A 19,239-nucleotide genomic window follows, 5' to 3' on the forward strand; every position below is an offset into this window, starting at 1 on the left:
TGAGGGCCGGAAAAGTTTTTTATGACATTGATAATATTGAAAATTGTGCTCCCTGTGGCTCAGTGATGAGCCCTCTCCTTGTCAGAGTAATGATTAATGAAAGCTTCCCAGGCGTCCACAATGGATTTGGGCTCTCTCTATTTGTAAATAATGGCGCCATCTGGAGGAGAAGGAACAACATTGCTCATATGCTTTCTCCAACTCAAAAGGCATTTTTATGTGAGAGCCCTTTAGAAATGTCTTTTGACTTTCTGGGCATGTCGATTGATGAAAAGCCAACAGGAGAGCATTTGGGTGGAAAAATGTAAAAAAAGTAATAATAGTATTCAGCTGGAATTGAGTGGGGAGCTGAGAAAGACTGCACATGATTTATCAAGCAATAAGATCTACTTTAGCATGTAACTGTGTTTGGATTGGCTGCTAATTCACTTATTAGCTAACTATCAGATCCATCAGAGCTTTGCTTATGAGAATCAGGAGGCATAAACTAGGGCTCAACTATTTGTTTTAGTTATGTGGTCTTACCTACAGCTCTGCAGGGAAATGTTTGTTGGAGGATTACTGGGAATTTATAGGAGGGGAAAATGCAAAGTTTTCCAACATATCAAACAGATTGCACTGAACATTGGTCTTGTGCAAGACAGTGCTATTTAGCAGAGCCTAAGGTAGCTTTATCTTTACTTACCAAGTTACATAAGAAAAGACAGTTTTGTCTCTAATTTCAATCAATTTCTCAGGAAGTCTGTGCAGAATTTCACCTAAGACCTCCATCTGGGACAGCTGTGTTTGGGATGTATGTGGTCAACCTTTGGATCCAAAGGGGCATCTGTTTACCTGAATAATTTGTATGTGCTCTACTGAACCTCTAGCCCTTTCGACGACTACATGAAGGATGAGCTGGTTAAATCCTTCAGATGTGTCATTTGTTTAAAATCTGCAGCTCCCTTGTTGTGGGACATTAACTGCTGACATTGATCTGCTCAAGAAGATTTCACGCTGCTTGTTCAGAGTCAAAAATATGGGCTGTCGTTCAGATTTTATTTTAGTAATTTTTTTTTTTTGTGGGTATCAGAAAACTACCATAGATCTACACTCTGTAACTCAATCTGACTATGTGAAGCCATTCTTTTAGAGACTGTGATATCTATGATCCCTAATTGATTTGATTGCAGAAGCCCCACTGGCAGCAATTACAGATTTGACATGTTTCAGGTAAATCACAACTGGAATTGGGCAGCTTGCCCTACTTCTTCTTTGTGCTGTACAGTATCACGTTCAGAGTTTGTAGAATAAGATATTTTTCAGTTCATTAAATTCATCTGAGGAGAAATGAAAACATGGAAAACTCTATTAACTCAATATTTTGTGAACGTGCTCATGGATAATAGTTTCCTCATTACACTGATGTATGTACATTAGGCCTATTTAGTAAATACAGTTTTACATGATTAAGTCTTGTATATATCCACAACACAACATCTAAAATAAAACGTGTGCATTTTGGACAACTAGCAGCATTAGATTCAGCAGTAAATTTGAATAGTCAAAACCAAAACAACCCATGTTCCATAGATATCGCTAACACAATGTGACCTGCTATGCCAACTCCACACACCTCTGCTGTAACCACACTCTCTAGGCTACTCTCTGTCAAACCAGTTTGTCCAGTGGCTTCAAATAACCAGAAAGATGATCTAGGGAGAGTGTGAAAGGCTCTTTTCAGCTGGTGTTCGATATTTTCACTTTTAATACATTTAGTAAAAAAGACTAAGCTTTCTAAACATATTAGAGTCATTTATTGAAGAGTCAATTTACAAATGCCTGTTGTTTTTCATACAAAAAAAGCTAAATCTGAATCTTTACAGAACCACTTGTTAACAGTTTGGCAGGTGATATAACACAAATGTACTGTAAATTTTTAATGGACTGTAAAAAAAAAGGTACATTTTTAATGGAACAAGGAGTTTTTCATGAACGTAGTGCTTATCAAATATGTGTGTTACTTCAAGCTGCTTCATTGGTCCTAACAAACATGCTAGAAAGACTGAGGTAAGATTCTTAATGTGGACAGATTCATCTGCTTCTAGTGCATTGTGAAAAAAATATCAAACCAATCCTTCATATTAAAATAGCAAATAAAAATGAAAAGAGTTCAAGAATATACTTCACTTGCACCTTGCATTTACTTCATTGCTGTTCAGTTTTAGTGCACATTCACATATTAAAGCAAAAACTTTCCTGCATACTGATGAATCTAGTCTAGACCCTTTGTCTTTTAATCAAAAGATATAAATGTGATTATACTGAACTAAAATCCTGCTTCATGAATTGCTTTCCATCAGTAAACAATAAGTACATTACTTTTATATACATATGTGTGTGTTGCATTTGAGTATATGTGCCTCTGTTATAAGTATGTTTTTGGTGGATTTGATGACCCGTCCTCATTTTCATTCTTGACTGATGAATTCTCTTCCACTTCTGCACGTTTCAGCTGAGATTTTGTAGACAATACCTCACTGTGTTCAGAGATTGTTGATTCTGGTCTTTTCATTTGAGACTTTGTTGATGGTGTCCGTGATCTCTCTGACCCCTGTCTGGATCCCTGCTCAGGTCCGTCCTCCCAAGTACGGTTTGTGTGCAGCTGAGACTTTGTGGATAGTCTCTCATGGCTTTGGGACTGGGCCAAAGCTGCTCTTACAGCCTGGGACTTTGTTGATACTGCCCTGCTGTGATATGAACCTGTCTGGCTGGACCCATTGGAGGAACGGACAACCAGGTAGCGGACAGAAGGGCTCTTGTCTGCATCATGTGCTTTGAGGGGCCACTCTGAGCTGATGAACAAAGCCCCTCCCAAAATTAGCATTATAGACGCTCCCCAACCGATATAGAGGCTGGCTCCAATCTCTCTCCGCTGAGCATCATTAGAGCTGCTGTAGAAATTTCTCACCACAGATCCAGCAGTCCAGGATGTGGGAATCAAACACAGCAGCCCTGTGACAATTAACACTACACCTGCTGCCAGAGCCACCTTGCCCTTAACCCTACCTCCTTGTTCATCCAAAAGACGAGTGCATTTCCCCCCAATGAAAGCCAGAAGGAGGCCTGCCCCTCCAGTGGCAATGGCCAGGACGATGAGGGCCCTGGCAGCCTGAAGGTCAGCGTCAAGAATGAGGAGGGAATAATATGGCTTGCATTGAATCTCCCCTGTGCTCTGGACCACACAGGCCATCCAGATGCCCTCCCAAATGGTCTGGGCGGTGACAATGGTGCTGCCCACAAAAGCTGTGACCCTCCACATGGGCAGCATGCAGCAGATGATGATCCCAGCCCAGCCCAGGAAGCACAGGGCACTGGCCAGCAGCTGTATCCCCATTGAGGCCATGGTGTGGTGGAAGCAGGAAGATCTCACAGACTTCTGAAAAGTGCAGTGATATTTTTACCCTTTTCTGAGGAGCTTCTCTTGCTGTTGTCCTGGTCTCTCGTCACACTTTTCTGCAAGCTTTTCTTTGTCAGTCTTTTTCAATATGCGACGTTGCAGTTTCATTTGCCTCCATTTGTGTGTGGTTCTTCAATCATTTTTTTCTTGCCACATTCACAGTGTTGGAAAGTAGTTACGTGAAGAACGCAGAGTCCCGTTTGACTTTTTCAGTAGTTAGTCCAGCCTCCTGTAACTTTTACTTGACACCAGGTGTGTCTCAGTGAAGCCTCAGTTCACTTGTTTACAGCCTACATTTTCTCTGAGGTTGTCCGTCCCCCTTTGCAACTGCTGGCCTTGTCTCCCCTGTTTCTTTCTGTCCCTTCTGTTTTTATTTCTCTACACAAGAGTGGCCTTACTTTTTCCGTCATCCGAGCAGCTGCCTGTGCACTTCTGGTGATGTGTAGATACACCACACCTACTCTATGGGGAGTAGAAAGTGGAGGAGGAAGTTGATGGATAAAAAGAGGGAGGCAAATGGAGAGAGAGGTGGCTCTGAAACTGTGACATCATCTGTTTTGGAAACATACACAGCATGAAGAATGAGAGGACACCGGGAATCAAATGTGCTTATAAAATGCATAAGGCTTCATTTACTCTGTCACACACCATAACATTGCTGAAATGATTAAAAATGAAATCCTTATATAAATTAAATAAGAAGTGTAAGCTCAGTGCACCTGTGTGCTATTGGCCTGATTGTGTGTCGGGCAGAGTTTTGCATAGTTTGAACAGGTTTTTCTGCAGCTAGAGTAGAACCGGTTTAGCCCCAGGAGGCAGCGATCTACGTCATTCTTTCTTTGTTTAACAAATACATTCTACATGCACACATTATTTATACATTATACATTGTTCATATGTATATTCCCAGAAAATGTAAACACACATGAACATTTGCGGTCATTCCTTGTGGAGACATTATATTGACTTTCTTCATATCCTGGTGATCTACGCAAACTTTAATTATAACCAGCACTTGCCTACCCATAACTCTTAATCTAAACCTCACCTCAAACTATTGTTACACCAAATCCTTAAAATTCAGTGATATATATGGTGGTGACCTGGCTTTGGTCCCCACTAGGAAGCCAAGTCACCACATGTCACTATGTAGACAGGTTTCTGTCCCCATAGTGTAGGAAACACACACGTTTTCATTCTTTGTGGAGCTTTAAACTTACTACTGAAGACTTAATCTTAACCGCCACCATGTGTGTGCACACGTACATAATTGTACATCTATCTTTGTGAGGAAATTCATTGACATAATACATTCCCTAAACCCTTACCCTAACCTTAACCATCATACTTAAAGTACATTGCTATAGACTATGTTTACCTTCTTGACATTTTATTCTCTTATTTAATACTTTGCAAAACTGATCAGTCATATGGTGAAAAATAGGAAATACTACATATATACAAAGCCAGGTATCATTCAGTCTCATTTATGTACCTAAGGCAGGAATGGCACACTATCACACAACCTGTTTGTAAAGATCCTTTCACATAGACTTGAAAAACCAGTTCCGTAGTTCGGTAGGTTTTTTTGTCACTTGTTCCTGTCCTTTGAGAAAAATTAAAGCTGTACTGATAAGACTGAAACATAATCTCACACGCTGACTAATATGTGCCCTACAGGTGACAAGAATTATCATATAGAAAAAATAAACAACTAAATGAAATCTGAAGAGTAGGTATGCGATCAAACAATGTGAATGTAAGACAAAATCATCAATATATAGTGAAAATATCAGGCTAAGACAAAGAACAGTAACTACATTGGCATATTTCAGATAAATATACTGTAAAATGCATTTCAGATATAGCAAAGGCTATAGATAGTAAAAATATTGATAATGCAAAGGCTCCTATCTATTTTGATAAGACATTATTATTCTCAGTGTTGGAACTTGTTCTGGATTTATCATGGGACAAACCGAAGTTTAAACATTCAGAAATTCATTGTCTCTTTCCAATAGACTGACGCCAATCTAAACGTAGGCTTTGCTGCTTTCCACAGAGCAAGCCTTGGTGTATTTCACATCATAGGAGGCCCCCACCTAGTATCAGCAGTCCTGCGGTGCCCCAGCCAATAAAGAGGGAGGCTCCCAGCTCCCTCCTCTGAGCATCGGTCAGGACAACATTGTAGAAATCACGAATGATGGTGTTTGCAGTCCAGCAGAAAGGGACAAGCACCGAGAAGCCTGCAATGATGAAAGCAATTCCAGCAGTGATGGCCACTTTGCATTTTTGGGTTTCGTCTTGCACAAAGTGGGTGCATTTTCCTTCAAACACAGCAAGAAGGATCCCAAAGACTCCAACGATGATGTCAATAACGACGAGCGCGCTGGCGGCCTGAAGATCTTGAGGTAAGGCCAATCGGGAGTCGTAGATTTTTCACTGCATCTGGCCTGTACTCTGGGTCACACAGTTCATCCATAAACCTTCCCATATCACCTGAGAAGTGACGATATTGGCACCAATGAAGGCTGTGACTTTCCACATGGGGAGAGCACAGACAATAATGCTCCCCAGAAAGCCGATGATGCCCAGGGCCGTACCCAGAATCTGTCTTCCACCACCATGCTGAAGCTCTGACAATTTCTTCAAAGATGTACGGTAAGATTATGTGTTGCTCAGAGCTGGAGTAATTTACCAGCGAGAGAGCCAAAACAGAGGCTAGTGGTTTTTTGTTTCCTACTCAGAGAAGATGATGACAGTGGCTTCCACACTTAGAGGCTTTGTTGTTAGAGGAGGAGTTTTCTAGTGAGACAGGCTTGCTAAGACCTCACATGACCAGATTACTTCACACCAGTGGAAAGGACAAAAATGCACAAAGAGGCTCCTGGAGGGACATCATAACAAAAACACAGCTCACAGACAAACAGTGCTTTCCAACAACACACAAGCAATGATGATTTGTGAATGAAGACATTAAATCATTTCCCAGTAACAAAAACACAGCAATTGCTTGAAGAATAATAGCTAATTAATGTGTAATGAGAAGAAAGGGATCTCCAGTTAAGAAATCAATCATGCATTCTTCTAGTATCACTGAAACATGTCAGTCATTCTCAGTGAATGTAATGAAGGAATGAAAAGGTTCCCAAACTGAACACATGACGTCCAGAGTGATAACACTGACAATCGATACCAGCAGCACCCAGAGCATAATGACACATGCTGTACGTTTCTGAAAGCACACATGACAAATTCCTACAAGGAAACTTTCTCATACCACATTCCACAAAGGTGTAACCTTTGTATCTGCTGTAGACCATGTAGGCCGACCTATGGACTGAACCAACATGAGACAGTCTAGGCTATGGCAGATTTCTGATTTGCATCAACAACTGTTCCAACCTTTACTGTTTAGTTAAGGAGTGCAAACTTATCAATAAACCAGCTGGTTATACAACAAAGGTAGTACAGAAATCTGTTTGTGTAGACAACACTGTAGTTCTTAGGCCTCAAATATGAAATCCTTCATCCAACCCTCCTGGATCCATGACAATTCTACAGATCATATTTGCTTACCCTTTTGCTAGGAAATGTATCACATCAGGGAGTCTCATCACAAAGACACTGGGACATATGTGTGTGTGCTTGATTAGGTTGTTATTGGTTCATTGAATTGGACTCCTGCCTCCTGATTGGAAAAGCTTATTTAAAATTCAACAACAGCAACATTCCCTCTCTGCACCTTTGCTGTGTGTGTGTTTGTGTGTGTGTGTGTGTGTGTGTGTGTGTGTGTGTGTGTGTTTCTGACCTGGCATAAAAGATCTTTTTAGACGTGTTACAGGTTAAGATTTCTACTGTACATTCTCTGTAGTAGTTTTGGTACAATAGCCCTTTAGTATAAACTGTTTCTTGAATATTAATTTAGTTTAAAAACTATATTTTAATATATATTTTAGTTATATATTTTTAGGAAAATTAAAGGTTTTCATTAATGACTTTTTTAATTGCATTGGGCATTGCCCATTTTTCAAGTTTAAACGTGCAGTGTGTGAAATGTGAGATTTTGCGGCATCTAGAGATGAGACTGCAGAATGCAACCTTCTGAGCACCCCTGCTAGAATCAGACGTTTTGTGGATTACAACATGTTTGGCTGGACGGTGCTAGTTTGTAATAACTGGTTTACCAGCAGAAGAAGCGCAGATACCAAGAGTAATGATAACATGAAACTTCATATAAAGGGGATATTGCTGTGGTGGATACTGATTAACACTTGAACTGAAAGTGTCACACAGATTAGGCCCTGTTGTAGTCAAGCACAAGACTGGGATTCAGGCCCTTAAAGAGGCCCATCCCTCCTTTGTCTGGTGGCCTTGGTTTGATGACACATTCCAGCCCAAAGGCCCTGCTCAGATCCAGTTTCCATCCCCTGAGGCTGATTATGCAGCAGGAACCCAACTCTGAGCTTTTTTCAGGGAGTTATGGCTATGTGCTTGGCCTTTGTGCTCTACCATCCCTACTTAGTATAAGATCAAACATCGTCAAGCTGTTTGATCTTTTAACATCAGTCCTCAGATTGACCACAGAAAAGAAACTGTCACTGAATTCAGTGCTGGAGCCGTATGACATGAAGAATTAGTAGAAAGGTTGAGATCTCTTCTTCCCACAGACAAATCAGACACAGAAATCAACAGAGGCATGTGAATGTGCACCAGAGCGAGGCAGCTTGTGAGCTGGGTGTAAATATACAGTACACAAATACCTCTGAGCTAGATTAAATCAAGTTTTTCAGGCTTTTATATGCAGTGAAATGGCAGTGAGCCTTTCAAACTAATGTACTGTACAGAGAGATAAAAATAAATGTTAAAAAAAGGCACGTATACAAAATGAATTTATTAGATCAAAATACTTTCATTCATGTAACAAAGTTCTAAAGTAAGACAAAGTTGTTGCAAACAGATTTTTTTCTCCACACTCACAGCTGTTTTCATTTTCAGGAACAAATACTGTGATTATAATAAAGGGTTTTAGAAGTCTTAAGGTGCAACATTTATTTAAGCTACATATACAAAAACATGTCACATTAAACTGATTTTGACCTTCTTAGCTCAGACTTCATTTTTTTTCTTCAATCTGAAAAGACACTACATGGCCTGTGTGCAAATTATTCAACATGTTACACATTTATTTTACACAGTATTTGAAACTGATTTGTTGTAAAATGTCATCACAGTTAAAGGTTGAAATAAATGAAGCCTTTATCAAAGTCTGAAACAAGGTTTATCCCAGTATCCAAATTAGTGTATATTTTCAAACTGTATTTCATGAATGGCAGCATCCTTCATTAGTCTCACTGTTCTTCTCTGCCTCAATATCTGTAGGTGCTACACAACATCCCTCCTCCAATGATGAGCAAAGCTCCAGACACCCATCCTACATATATGGAAGCACCAGGTTCTCCCTTCCTCCCATCTGTGACCAGGGGGTTGTAGAAACCCGTGATGATGTTGTAAGCTGACCAGCTGACAGGAATAAGGCAAACAACCCCCGCCAATATGAACACCACACCTCCAGCTACGCCAATGTTGGATTTTGTCAACAAGTCATCACGAAAGAAGTTGGTGCAGCGAATCCCGACAACAGTGAGTCCAATGCCCAGCACGCTGATTGCAATGGAGACAGTGATCAGAGCCCTGGAGACCTGTAGGTCCTGTGGCAAAGCCAGAATGGAGAAGTAGGGTTGACACTGCATCTGGCCTGTACTCTGGATCACACAGCTCATCCACAAACCCTCCCAGAAAACCTGAGCAGTGATGATGTTTGACCCAATAAAAGCTGTCACCTTCCACATGGGCAGCGCACAGATAAGGATGGTGCCAAGAAAGCCGATGACTGCCAAAACCAAACCAGTGAGCTGAGTCCCCATCTTACCAAGAAACAAATCCAACACATGTATTTAAGACCGTCATGGAAAAAAATATCCACATTCTGGTGCACAGACAATTTTAGCAACCTCCAGGCTGAAAATGCTGCTGGTCGTGTTTCGCTGTGTGTATTTGCACTGCAGGTATGGGAAGTGCAAGAGGGAGGGGACTTCGCTAGTCTGTGGTTCAGGTTTCCTGCTTGTCCTGATTCCTCATCACTATGGATGAGTAGGAGGAGAAAGCTGTTAATCATGTATGAAAAACAGCAGGTGTTAAAGGTTTTCACCTTGCTATACAACACTGTTTCAGCATAGATGACGTATGTTGACCCAGCTTTTGCAACAGATAGCTGACTTGTTTGAAAAAAAAAAAAAAAAAAAAAAAGTTAATGAGGTGACTCCATTTCTCAAGCCTCAAACTAAAATTTTAATTCCCTAAGTAAATTATGAAATTAGCCAATGAGGTTGTGAAGTCCAACAAGTCATGTGGTGCAGGTGAGCCAAGTCATGATTAACACACCTGTGCTAACCTGAAAGACCCATTTTTAAAAACAGGAGCAAACAGCTGCGAAGCATCTCAACCCTGGTCTGGTATTTGTTGAAGACCAGTAAAAAGTAGACTTTAACAAAGTGAGTTGCTGAAGCATTTAGCCTGATGCAGTAAAGTGTCAGCAATGTGACCTTAACCAACAAAGCCTATGGCCCTGTCAGCTCTTAGTCACTGAAAACAAGAAGCCCCACACTGAACTTCGTCATATGGACATTTAATTTATTAAAACAGTAAAAGCAAGTTTTAAAAAAAAAAAGAATCATACAAATGTGACTGGTTCACTCTAGTCGTTAAATCGGTGTAGACACACTTTCAGTCCCAGTTTAAACGTAGGCTCCTCCATTGGCTGCTGAGCGTGGGGCAGAGTACTTGACAGTGTATCTGCTGTCCTTATTCTGTGGGCACTGACAGCACAGAAGTCCACCCCCGACGAGCAGGAGTCCAGCTGATCCCCAGCCGATGAACAGTGAAGCGCCGAGCTCCCTCCTCTGTGCGTCGGCCACGATGGGGTTGTAAAAGTCCCTGATTACGTCGTTAGCAGACCAGGACACGGGGACCAGGCACAGGATACCACCGACGATGAAGAACACTCCAGCAGCAACAGCTACCTTGCTCTTTGCGGCGTCATCCTCAATGCAGTTGGTGCACTTTCCCCCTGCGATGGCGAGCAGCATTCCCAGGATCACGACCAGGATGGAGATCACGACCAAGGCCCGAGCCGCCTGCAGGTCTTGGGGCAGAGCCAGCATGGAGTCGTAGACCTTGCACTGCATCTGACCCGTACTCTGCATCACGCAATTCATCCACAAGCCTTCCCAGAAGGTCTGCGCCGTCACAATGTTGTTTCCGATGAAAGCGGACACCTTCCACATCGGCAGGGCGCAGATGATGATGTCTCCCAAAAAGCCGATGGCCGCCAGGAAAATGCCAAAGAGCTGGAGGCCTGTAGATGCCATCGCTGTCACGGGTTGAGCAGAAACAGTGTGATGAGCCAGACGCTGCAGAAACAAACGCTAGACATGGGCCTACTTGCTCACCTGCAGTTTATATACCTACTGCGGCTTCTCCTGATTGGTTGTTCCAAATTGTGCAAACTGAAAACACCTGTGTCCATTAATCTATTCTCACGGGTAGAGGTGGAAATCTGCTTTTTTTGCCCATACATCAAATGTTTTAACTCAAATAAAATCAAAATTGTACATCATATAAAATTATTAATCTTAATGCAGCAATTTAAAAACACTTACAGCCATTCTAGTCCATGTTTTATTTATTAATCTGACATTTTCTCTATTATTTTTAGTTTATTATTTTAGTTTAAATCACCACAACCACTACACAGTATCTTCCTGTTTCGAGTCTGTGTCCTTTTACATTTCTTGTTAATTATATAATTTCATATTCTGTTGATTTGTGGAGTTTGAAAGTAAGAATTTAAACATAAAGAGAGAAAATATTAGATGATAGTAGAACTTTAAACATCCTCACAGGAATACCATAGGTGGTATAGATTTTGGTTACCAAATAAAAATAGCACTTTACGCTTTATACATGAAGCTTTTTGTAAATCATTTATAGAAAATTAAATCTCCTGGTTAACAAGTTTTTACAAAGTTTGTCTCTGAAGAGCTCCAGGTAGTGTCGCCGTTCCACGCCTCCACTGCATTATGGCTGAGTTTGTAAAAACTTACACAATAGCCTATATGTTTTACTATTCAATAAAGTAATATAGTTTTTCATTTTCCTCAGCTTTTGACACAAAAGCCTTTGACTAAACCAGACTTTTAAAGCCTCTTTTATTTCCCTGAGCTCTGCTGGGGCACCAGAAGACCTCTTTGTAAGAGACAAACACCACCGAAATCAAAGGCAGCAGGATGGAAGTTTAAATCTGAGCAATGGAGCCAAAGCCCACCCAGAAAAGGGGGCTGCTCAGGGGCATCTGTGGGTCATATAAAACTCCCCCACAGTGGGAAGACTTTCATTTGGCAGCTCAGGGAAGAACTGAGAGAGAGCTTAATAAAAAGAAAAGTAGCAAACAGCAATGGCATCTTTAGGGCTGCAGATCCTGGGCATTGGTCTGGCAATACTTGGATGGATTGGAAACATACTGATCTGTATGCTGCCTCTGTGGAAGGTGTCTGCTTTCATTGGGAACAACATTGTGGTGGCTCAGACCATCTGGGAAGGACTGTGGATGACCTGTGTGGTGCAAAGCACAGGTCAGATGCAGTGCAAGGTCTACGACTCTCTGCTGGCCCTGCCTCCGGACCTCCAGGCAGCTCGGGCCATGGTCGTCATCGCCATCCTGCTCTCTCTGTTCGGTTTGCTCCTCTCTGTGGTCGGAGGGAAATGCACCACCTGCATTGGGGACAAAGCAGCAAAAGCCAGAGTGGCAATCTCGGCGGGTGTTTTCTTCATCCTGAGTGGGGCTCTGTGCCTGGTGACTGTGTCTCTGCCTGCTAATACCATCATAAAGGATTTCTACAACCCCTTGGTTCCTGATGCCCAGAGGAGAGAGTTGGGAGCATGTTTGTACGTGGGCTGGGGAGCATCAGGACTGCTGCTGATCGGCGGTGCTCTTCTGTGCTGTCAGTGCCCATCAGGAGCAGACCGCTATAACGGAGCAAAGTACTCCCCGCCTAAATCCACAACACCCGGGAAGGAATTTGTCTAAGTTGCTGCGTGAGAGAAAGTGGCTGACTTTATACAAACCTGTTTATCAAAGTGCAACTAACTTGTTTTGACTAACACGCTGTGGCCTTTTGTTTCAGTATTTCAGAAAGACTCACATTCATCATGTGAGATTTATGTTTCATTTTCACTTAGTTTTTCATTCGAACAATAAACATATTTTTGTCAACGATGTTTTTAATATGTCGGATCTGTCAAAATATAAAAAAGTGCATTTATTTCCCTGCTGAGTTTAAGTAAAATGTTGCCCTTGTTTACTCTTTCATCACTTGTTTTAAATCTATAGTGACTTGATATTTTAAAGATTACGATATTATAAACAAAATGCATGATCATCTTATAAAAATAAAGTGTGTTTTACAGATTAAACTACCAGTAGATTATGTATGTATGTGTGGTACAGACTGATGAAAAAGCTAAATTTGGCTTTGTAAAAATGGTCTATATAAATAAAATTGACTTGACTTGGCTCTTTAAGATAATTCACTATCAGTTTTGTTGATAATCTTAATTGTACTTTTACCAACAAGAAAGCAACATTTTAAATGCATGTGTTATATATTTAATTTCACTTTTTAATTTTACCAAAATAAGAGCTCTGGAAACAAAGATAAGGGGGAGGAAAATTACATGTTGTATTGTACTTCATGTCAGACTGGTTTCAAATGAAAACGTCTTTAAACAAAAAGAAAACCATTAAACAGGTTTAGAATATATCATCCTGACAAGACTTGGCAGATGTGCTCTTACTTGGCCAAGTGTAAATATCCATTCTTTAAAGATATAAAACTGCTTCTTAGCAACGGGAACCCAAGCATACACTGCACAGTGTTGTCTCTGGCACTGACATCCATCTTACTCAAGAGCGACGCTGTAAATTATCGTCTTAATACAAGGGCAGATGATTACTGGATGGCAAACATCTCAACCACATACAGTAAATTCCCAGGAGTGTACTCCCCTGAATTCCTGAAAGCCTTATCATGAGCGGTTAGTTTCAGTCGTATACGCTGTGTCTGCAGGTGCAGAGTGAACACACGGATGAAAGAAGTCATGAGGAGTATGAACAAAGAAGCTTTATTTCTGACATGAGACCAACGGTGATCATGACATAATTATACAAGTAAATAAAAAACTAATATTTAAGTGAGATACTGAAATTTCTGCTTAAATTCAAGTTACTTGATTTTCATGATTTGACTCATAAAAAGAACATATCAGCATAGAGTATAAATGTACTGGATCAGGCCTTCAGTCTAAGTCTGCATGATTCAAATGGCTCTTAATTCTTAGTAGGTAATGTTGGTTTGAGAAATAATAGTATTTCAGGCCTTAGAACAGCTGTGTGTCAAACTGCATCTGAAAAGCTCAAACCACCACACAGTTATTCAATTATTACAGCTTTTTGTTGGCTTTTTGTTTAACGTGCCGTATTTAATGATCTGAAGTGTTCACTGAGGTTTAAAAATCATACAAATTCGGAGACTCAGGGACAATTTACTTCTAATCACTATGAAAAGTGATTTAATTTTCTTTTTCTTTTTAATTGATCATTGAGTGCTTCATTTGTTAGCTATTAAACCAAATTAAATGGGTAATTTTCTGGCACAGCTGACACACTCACACATAGTCTATGTTAGAAGATATGGTTCTTGCTTTGGTGATCTTGACAGGCATGTAGGGTCTCCCATCTTTTGAGGGGCAGTTGTTGCAGAGCAGGCCCCCTCCCAACAGCATTAGCCCAGCAGCGCCCCAGCCAATGTAGAGCGCAGCCCCAAGCTCTCTCCTTTGAGCCTCGATCAGCAGGGGGTTGTAAAAGTCCCTGATCACTGCATGAGCCGACCACGACACTGGGATCATGATCAAAAAGGCAGCTATTATGAAGACCACGCCAGACACAATGCAGGCTTTGGCTTTGGCCACCTCGTCCTCCATGCAGTTGGTGCACTTTCCTCCAACCACAGCCATAAGGATGCCGAATACTCCAACAATTACAGAGATAACCACCATGGCCCTGGCAGACTGCAGGTCTTGAGGCAGAGCCAGCATAGAGTCGTACACCTTGCACTGCATCTGACCCGTGCTCTGGACCACACAGTTCATCCACAAACCTTCCCAGATCACCTGAGCAGTGACAATGTTTGCCCCGATGAAAGCTGTAACTCTCCACATGGGCAGAGCACAGATGATGATGGTGCCCAGCCAGCCGATGAAGGCCAGCAGCACACCCATAATCTGGAGACCTTGGGAAGCCATAGTTATGCCACTGGAGTCAGAACTCAACTTCTACGCAAGAAAATAGAAACAGCTGCTCTTGTAGGGTCTCAAATGCTCCACTCTCACAGGTACTTAAGGAAGTGTTTGCTATGCTCTGATGAAATGAGTTTCCACTGTGAGAACATAACTGCATCCTGTTGTGGCCCAGACTTTCAGGGTGGAGCTTCTGTGCTCCCAGACAAAAGGGAACACCTGAGACCTGATATCCACAGCCTTTATTTTTTCCTTGTTCATTGTTCCCAGACTTACTAACTTTGTTAAACCAAGAAAGGCTTCCAGACTGAGAACAGTGGTTGCAGATTCCACCTGTGCTCACACACACACACACACACACACTATAGTCAAGCCATCTCAGACAGATGGTATATTTACTCTACGGTTACAATATGTTATAATATCTAACTATACTATATAGACCACAAATGGAATCAACACTTACAAACACAACATATATATATATACAGACTCCACTCTTTGGAGGTATATATATATATATATATAGATATCATCACCAAACAGAATTTGAGAAGCACCTGTTGTCAGACTTTCTTGTAGAGCAGGTTTAGGAGTGACAGAAAAAAGGCACGATAGCTGAAACAGTTTTTTTTTTTCAAACATACATATATATAATATATATATATATGTATATTATATATGCCAAGGTTTCCACCAAGTAAAAGCACATAATAAAAGTTTCGAGCAAATAAATGTAATTATTTCCTGGTAGTTTAACTATTTACTCTGTTGAGAAATAAATAATTAACCCTGTGGGTTTATATAAAGTACAAATAGCTTTGTCTGTGCTTAGAAAAAAAGAACTGTTTCAGCTATCATACCTTTTTTATGCCACACCTAAACCTGCTCTACAAGAAAGTCTGACAACAGGTGCTTCTCAGATTCTGTTTGGTGAGGGTGAGGATCCAGGTTTTGATCAAGGCACAGTAATGAATGGATATTTATGCTTCATGAAATGTGAAAAATGTGCAGAATATTTGCATATAAAAACAGCTGCATTCTAACCCTTGCAAAGAATCCCCAAAAATATTGAATTATCCCATTTGAAAATTTTAAAACTACTAAGTAAATCACATTGAAAACAGCTGCTGTGGAAAATAAAAACCAAATACAGGTGATCTCAGATAGGTAAACAACATATTTATTTACAGTGTAGCTGGCACTTCAGGAATCTCATACACATGATATATAAAAACAGCCCACAAATATATGGCAAAAAGTAAGCACTTTCAAAATAAGACTGAGCAAGTTGATACTATTAATAAGAAAAGAAAATTACACATTATATGTGCTAATGATTATTAACAAAAATTCAGACGTACATAACGACTTTAACACATCATTTGAATCTGCAACTTTTCCATGAAAAACTTTCATGAGTAAAACGCAGGTATACTTTTTGCTCAGGTAACATCCTGAATTATCAACACTTGCAACCCAGTAGCACCAGTGCACCTGTCCCAGTAAACAGATTTTTCAGTGATTTGTGTTTCAGACAACACTTTTCCCAGATGCTGGTACGGAGGCGTTGGATCTGGGGGCGTTGTACTTGGCGGTGTAGGAGGACTCATCTTTAGGTGGGCAGTTGCAGCAGAGCAATCCCCCTCCGATCAGCATCAAAGCAGCTGCTCCCCACCCAATGTAGAGCGACGCGCCCAGCTCTCTCTTCTGAGCACTGTACACCAGTGGGTTGTAGAAGTCTTGGATGAGGTTGTGGGCAGTCCAGCAGACAGGGACAAGGCAGAGGACTCCAGCTATGATGAACATAATCCCAGCTGCAATGCCCACCTTGGTCTTCGAGGATTGATTCTCCACACAGGTGGTGCACTGCCCCCCGGCTACAGACAGCAGGATAGCCATGATGCCCCCCACAATAGAGATGATCATCAGGGCCCTGGCAGCCTGGAGGTCAGAGCTGAGGGCCAACATCGAGTCATAGACCTTACACTGCATCTGGCCTGTGCTCTGGACAACGCAGCTCATCCAAATGCCTTCCCAGGAGACTTGCGAGGTGACAATGTTGCTTCCAATAAAAGCAGTGACCTTCCACTGGGGAAGGGCACATGCAAGGATGGCACCAATCCAGCCCAGGATACCCAGAGCAGAGCCCAGCATTTGTAACCCAGCAGACACCATTGTGAACTACGAATTTGTTAGAGTTCCTTCAAACGAAACTTCTTCCTGTTTTTTAGTTGGAGCTTAAAAGTCGTCTGAGGCAACTCCTCTTGTATGTGGGTTGTTTTGTCTCTTTCTTCGAAGGAGGAAAGGCCTCTGTTAGATCAGTCAGGGTGCTGAATGGGAGAGGATTCAGTTGAGAACAGGTACATATGATGTCCTCTGTGAAGGAGGAGGAGCCAGTGAGAAAAACCAGCTCAAAATAAGCATACCCTGCTCTTCAGGTCCAGCCCCAACGTGAACAAACACAAAACCTGTTTACCCTCCCCTAACCGCTCTGTGTGAAGTTAAAGAAACCATGTGAAATTGTTTTGATTATAGCACCACATGCAGAACAAAACATATTATTAAGATACTAAGATAATTCTTTATTCTTTATTGATCCCACAGTGGGGAAATTCAATTGTTACCACAGCTACAGGACAACAGTAAGGTGCAGAGAATCAAAAATGAAAAATGTGCAAAAAAACAGTGGGAATGAAAGACCTGCGGTACCGCTCCTTCCTACACGGAGGGTGTAACAGTCTTCCACTGAAGGAGCTGCACAGTGCCTCCAGTCTGATGCAGGGGATGAGAGGTATTGTCCATGATGGATGTCAGTTAAATATTGTCAGTATGTCACGATTATGTCAGTATTATATCATACTTTAATCATCTATTAAAAGTATTAAAAGAAGCCAGTCCAGAAAGCTAACCAATATGTAAATGAATGCTGTAATATTAATTTTAAGTTGTGTTGGCCTTAATGTTATCATGTGTTTTTAGTATGATTTTTAAACAGTTGAGAGAGTAGCGTTAGCAGACGCTGACAATGTCTATGAGCTATTTTAGTCAGTGTGCGTGCTGACCGCGGTCGTGTTTATGAAACGTGTTTTTTCAAAATGTTTGTGTGTTTCTCAAAATTGAGGTAAAAGTGTTTGATGTATATTGTCGTTTTAATGGAAAAGAGTCAAGGAGCATGCATGGACAGCCACGAGCTGAACTCAGCCTGAAGTACCCCTTTAGGCTCAATTTGGTGAGCCACCCCAAGATTTTTCCTGGCCACCCCTGTGAAGATTTTCTGGGGGCGCCACTGGTGTAATGGAGCTGACAGTTTGTTTTAAATAAAATATCTTCAACAAATTCCTCAGAGCAACCAAATATGGTGTTGTGCCTAGTAATGTTGCTGTATTACACTTTCACAAATGTAGATAACCTGCTGCTCCATTCAAAATATGCTGTATTTTAACAAGTCATTCTAACCCTTGCATAACAAGTCATCAAGGTTTCAATTAAATGTCAAAATATACTTCACGTCTTGTACTCCAGCTTCCTTTTACATATTTAATATTTAACCAAGATGACAGTCTCCCCCTTAAGAGATCCAAGAGTGCTGAAACATGACCATCACAATGCTAATCATGTTTTGGTTGTTATCAGCGGATACATTACTTCGACAGGATATTATTGTTGCAAATTAACTGTATATAAACATTATTTCTAGGAAAAATGCTTCAGTCTACCAAGAAAACGCTTCACTACAGCTATATTTGTTCATTTATGAAAAACCTGTTTTTAAGCACTTTGGGTTCTTACAGATCCATAGACTATGTCCTCTAAATAAAAAAAATAAAAAAAATAAAAAAAATAAGACAGGAACATAAACATATAAACATTTGTTAAACAGGAAAACAATTATAGGGCTGTATTAAGTATCTGTTCTGATTACATGATTTAAGGGGAAGGAGTTTCTATCTCAGATTAACTTGGGACCACTAACAAAAATAGATACAGAATTACTATATATTACACATTACTATATAGAATATGATAATGTGTGCTCGGGTCACTCTTACAAAATTAAGCTTAATCTCGATGAGATTTCCTGATTTAACTGGTTTAACTGCACAGCAGGTCTTCTAAGATCTTCAGTGCTGTTGTTGTCTACTGGTGTTTACACAGAAGCTGAAAAACGACACACAGTGTGAGTCATACTTGCAATTAAAATGTTTTCTTAATGAGACATACAATGTGCCAGTCTTTTGGCACATTCTCTGACAAAACATTTTGATCCACCCATGAGCATTTAAACAGTCCAGCATGATTTCATGAAGTTAAGTAATTAGGTGAAATTTTCCTTTTATCATTTTGTTGCTTCAAGATTAGAATTAGTCTACATTTTTCAAAAT

The 19,239-nt window shown here is 40.8% G+C and overlaps 6 protein-coding genes and 1 pseudogene across 6 annotated transcripts; 1 reads left to right on the forward strand and 6 right to left on the reverse strand.

The window, feature by feature from the left end:
- Window positions 1–1,898: 1,898 nt before the first annotated feature.
- Window positions 1,899–3,895, reverse strand: LOC113143574 (claudin-4-like). Its single transcript, XM_026329303.1, has one exon. It carries the CDS (start codon window positions 3,383–3,385, stop codon window positions 2,408–2,410), a length of 978 nt encoding a protein of 325 aa, XP_026185088.1. The 5' UTR covers window positions 3,386–3,895; the 3' UTR covers window positions 1,899–2,407.
- Window positions 3,896–5,524: 1,629 nt separating this feature from the next.
- LOC113142851 (claudin-4-like) lies at window positions 5,525–6,058 on the reverse strand (annotated as a pseudogene).
- A 2,358-nt stretch (window positions 6,059–8,416) lies between these two features.
- Window positions 8,417–9,482, reverse strand: LOC113142853 (claudin-4-like). The gene has a single exon (XM_026328174.1). It carries the CDS (start codon window positions 9,364–9,366, stop codon window positions 8,809–8,811), a length of 558 nt encoding a protein of 185 aa, XP_026183959.1. The 5' UTR covers window positions 9,367–9,482; the 3' UTR covers window positions 8,417–8,808.
- A 730-nt stretch (window positions 9,483–10,212) lies between these two features.
- LOC113143493 (claudin-like protein ZF-A89) lies at window positions 10,213–10,894 on the reverse strand. Its single transcript, XM_026329144.1, has one exon. The coding sequence runs from the start codon at window positions 10,867–10,869 to the stop codon at window positions 10,237–10,239; it is 633 nt and encodes a 210-aa protein (XP_026184929.1). The 5' UTR covers window positions 10,870–10,894; the 3' UTR covers window positions 10,213–10,236.
- Window positions 10,895–11,908: 1,014 nt separating this feature from the next.
- On the forward strand, window positions 11,909–12,846 carry LOC113143470 (claudin-4-like). Its single transcript, XM_026329110.1, has one exon. The coding sequence runs from the start codon at window positions 11,955–11,957 to the stop codon at window positions 12,585–12,587; it is 633 nt and encodes a 210-aa protein (XP_026184895.1). The 5' UTR covers window positions 11,909–11,954; the 3' UTR covers window positions 12,588–12,846.
- Window positions 12,847–13,889: 1,043 nt separating this feature from the next.
- Window positions 13,890–15,110, reverse strand: LOC113143512 (claudin-4-like). Its single transcript, XM_026329174.1, has one exon. It carries the CDS (start codon window positions 14,858–14,860, stop codon window positions 14,225–14,227), a length of 636 nt encoding a protein of 211 aa, XP_026184959.1. The 5' UTR covers window positions 14,861–15,110; the 3' UTR covers window positions 13,890–14,224.
- Window positions 15,111–16,014: 904 nt separating this feature from the next.
- Window positions 16,015–17,208, reverse strand: LOC113142830 (claudin-4-like). The gene has a single exon (XM_026328135.2). It carries the CDS (start codon window positions 17,030–17,032, stop codon window positions 16,388–16,390), a length of 645 nt encoding a protein of 214 aa, XP_026183920.1. The 5' UTR covers window positions 17,033–17,208; the 3' UTR covers window positions 16,015–16,387.
- Between the last annotated feature and the right edge of the window lie 2,031 nt (window positions 17,209–19,239).

Source organism: Mastacembelus armatus, chromosome 14, assembly GCF_900324485.2.
Source record: "Mastacembelus armatus chromosome 14, fMasArm1.2, whole genome shotgun sequence".
NCBI classification, from domain to species: domain Eukaryota; kingdom Metazoa; phylum Chordata; class Actinopteri; order Synbranchiformes; family Mastacembelidae; genus Mastacembelus; species Mastacembelus armatus.

Excerpts from the sequence above, each read along its gene's own strand:
- LOC113143470 (XM_026329110.1), top strand. The coding sequence starts at position 11,955 with ATGGCATCTTTAGGGCTGCAGATCCTGGGCATTGGTCTGGCAATACTT.
- LOC113143574 (XM_026329303.1), bottom strand. The coding sequence starts at position 3,385 with ATGGCCTCAATGGGGATACAGCTGCTGGCCAGTGCCCTGTGCTTCCTG.
- LOC113143512 (XM_026329174.1), bottom strand. The coding sequence starts at position 14,860 with ATGGCTTCCCAAGGTCTCCAGATTATGGGTGTGCTGCTGGCCTTCATC.
- LOC113142830 (XM_026328135.2), bottom strand. The coding sequence starts at position 17,032 with ATGGTGTCTGCTGGGTTACAAATGCTGGGCTCTGCTCTGGGTATCCTG.
- LOC113142853 (XM_026328174.1), bottom strand. The coding sequence starts at position 9,366 with ATGGGGACTCAGCTCACTGGTTTGGTTTTGGCAGTCATCGGCTTTCTT.
- LOC113143493 (XM_026329144.1), bottom strand. The coding sequence starts at position 10,869 with ATGGCATCTACAGGCCTCCAGCTCTTTGGCATTTTCCTGGCGGCCATC.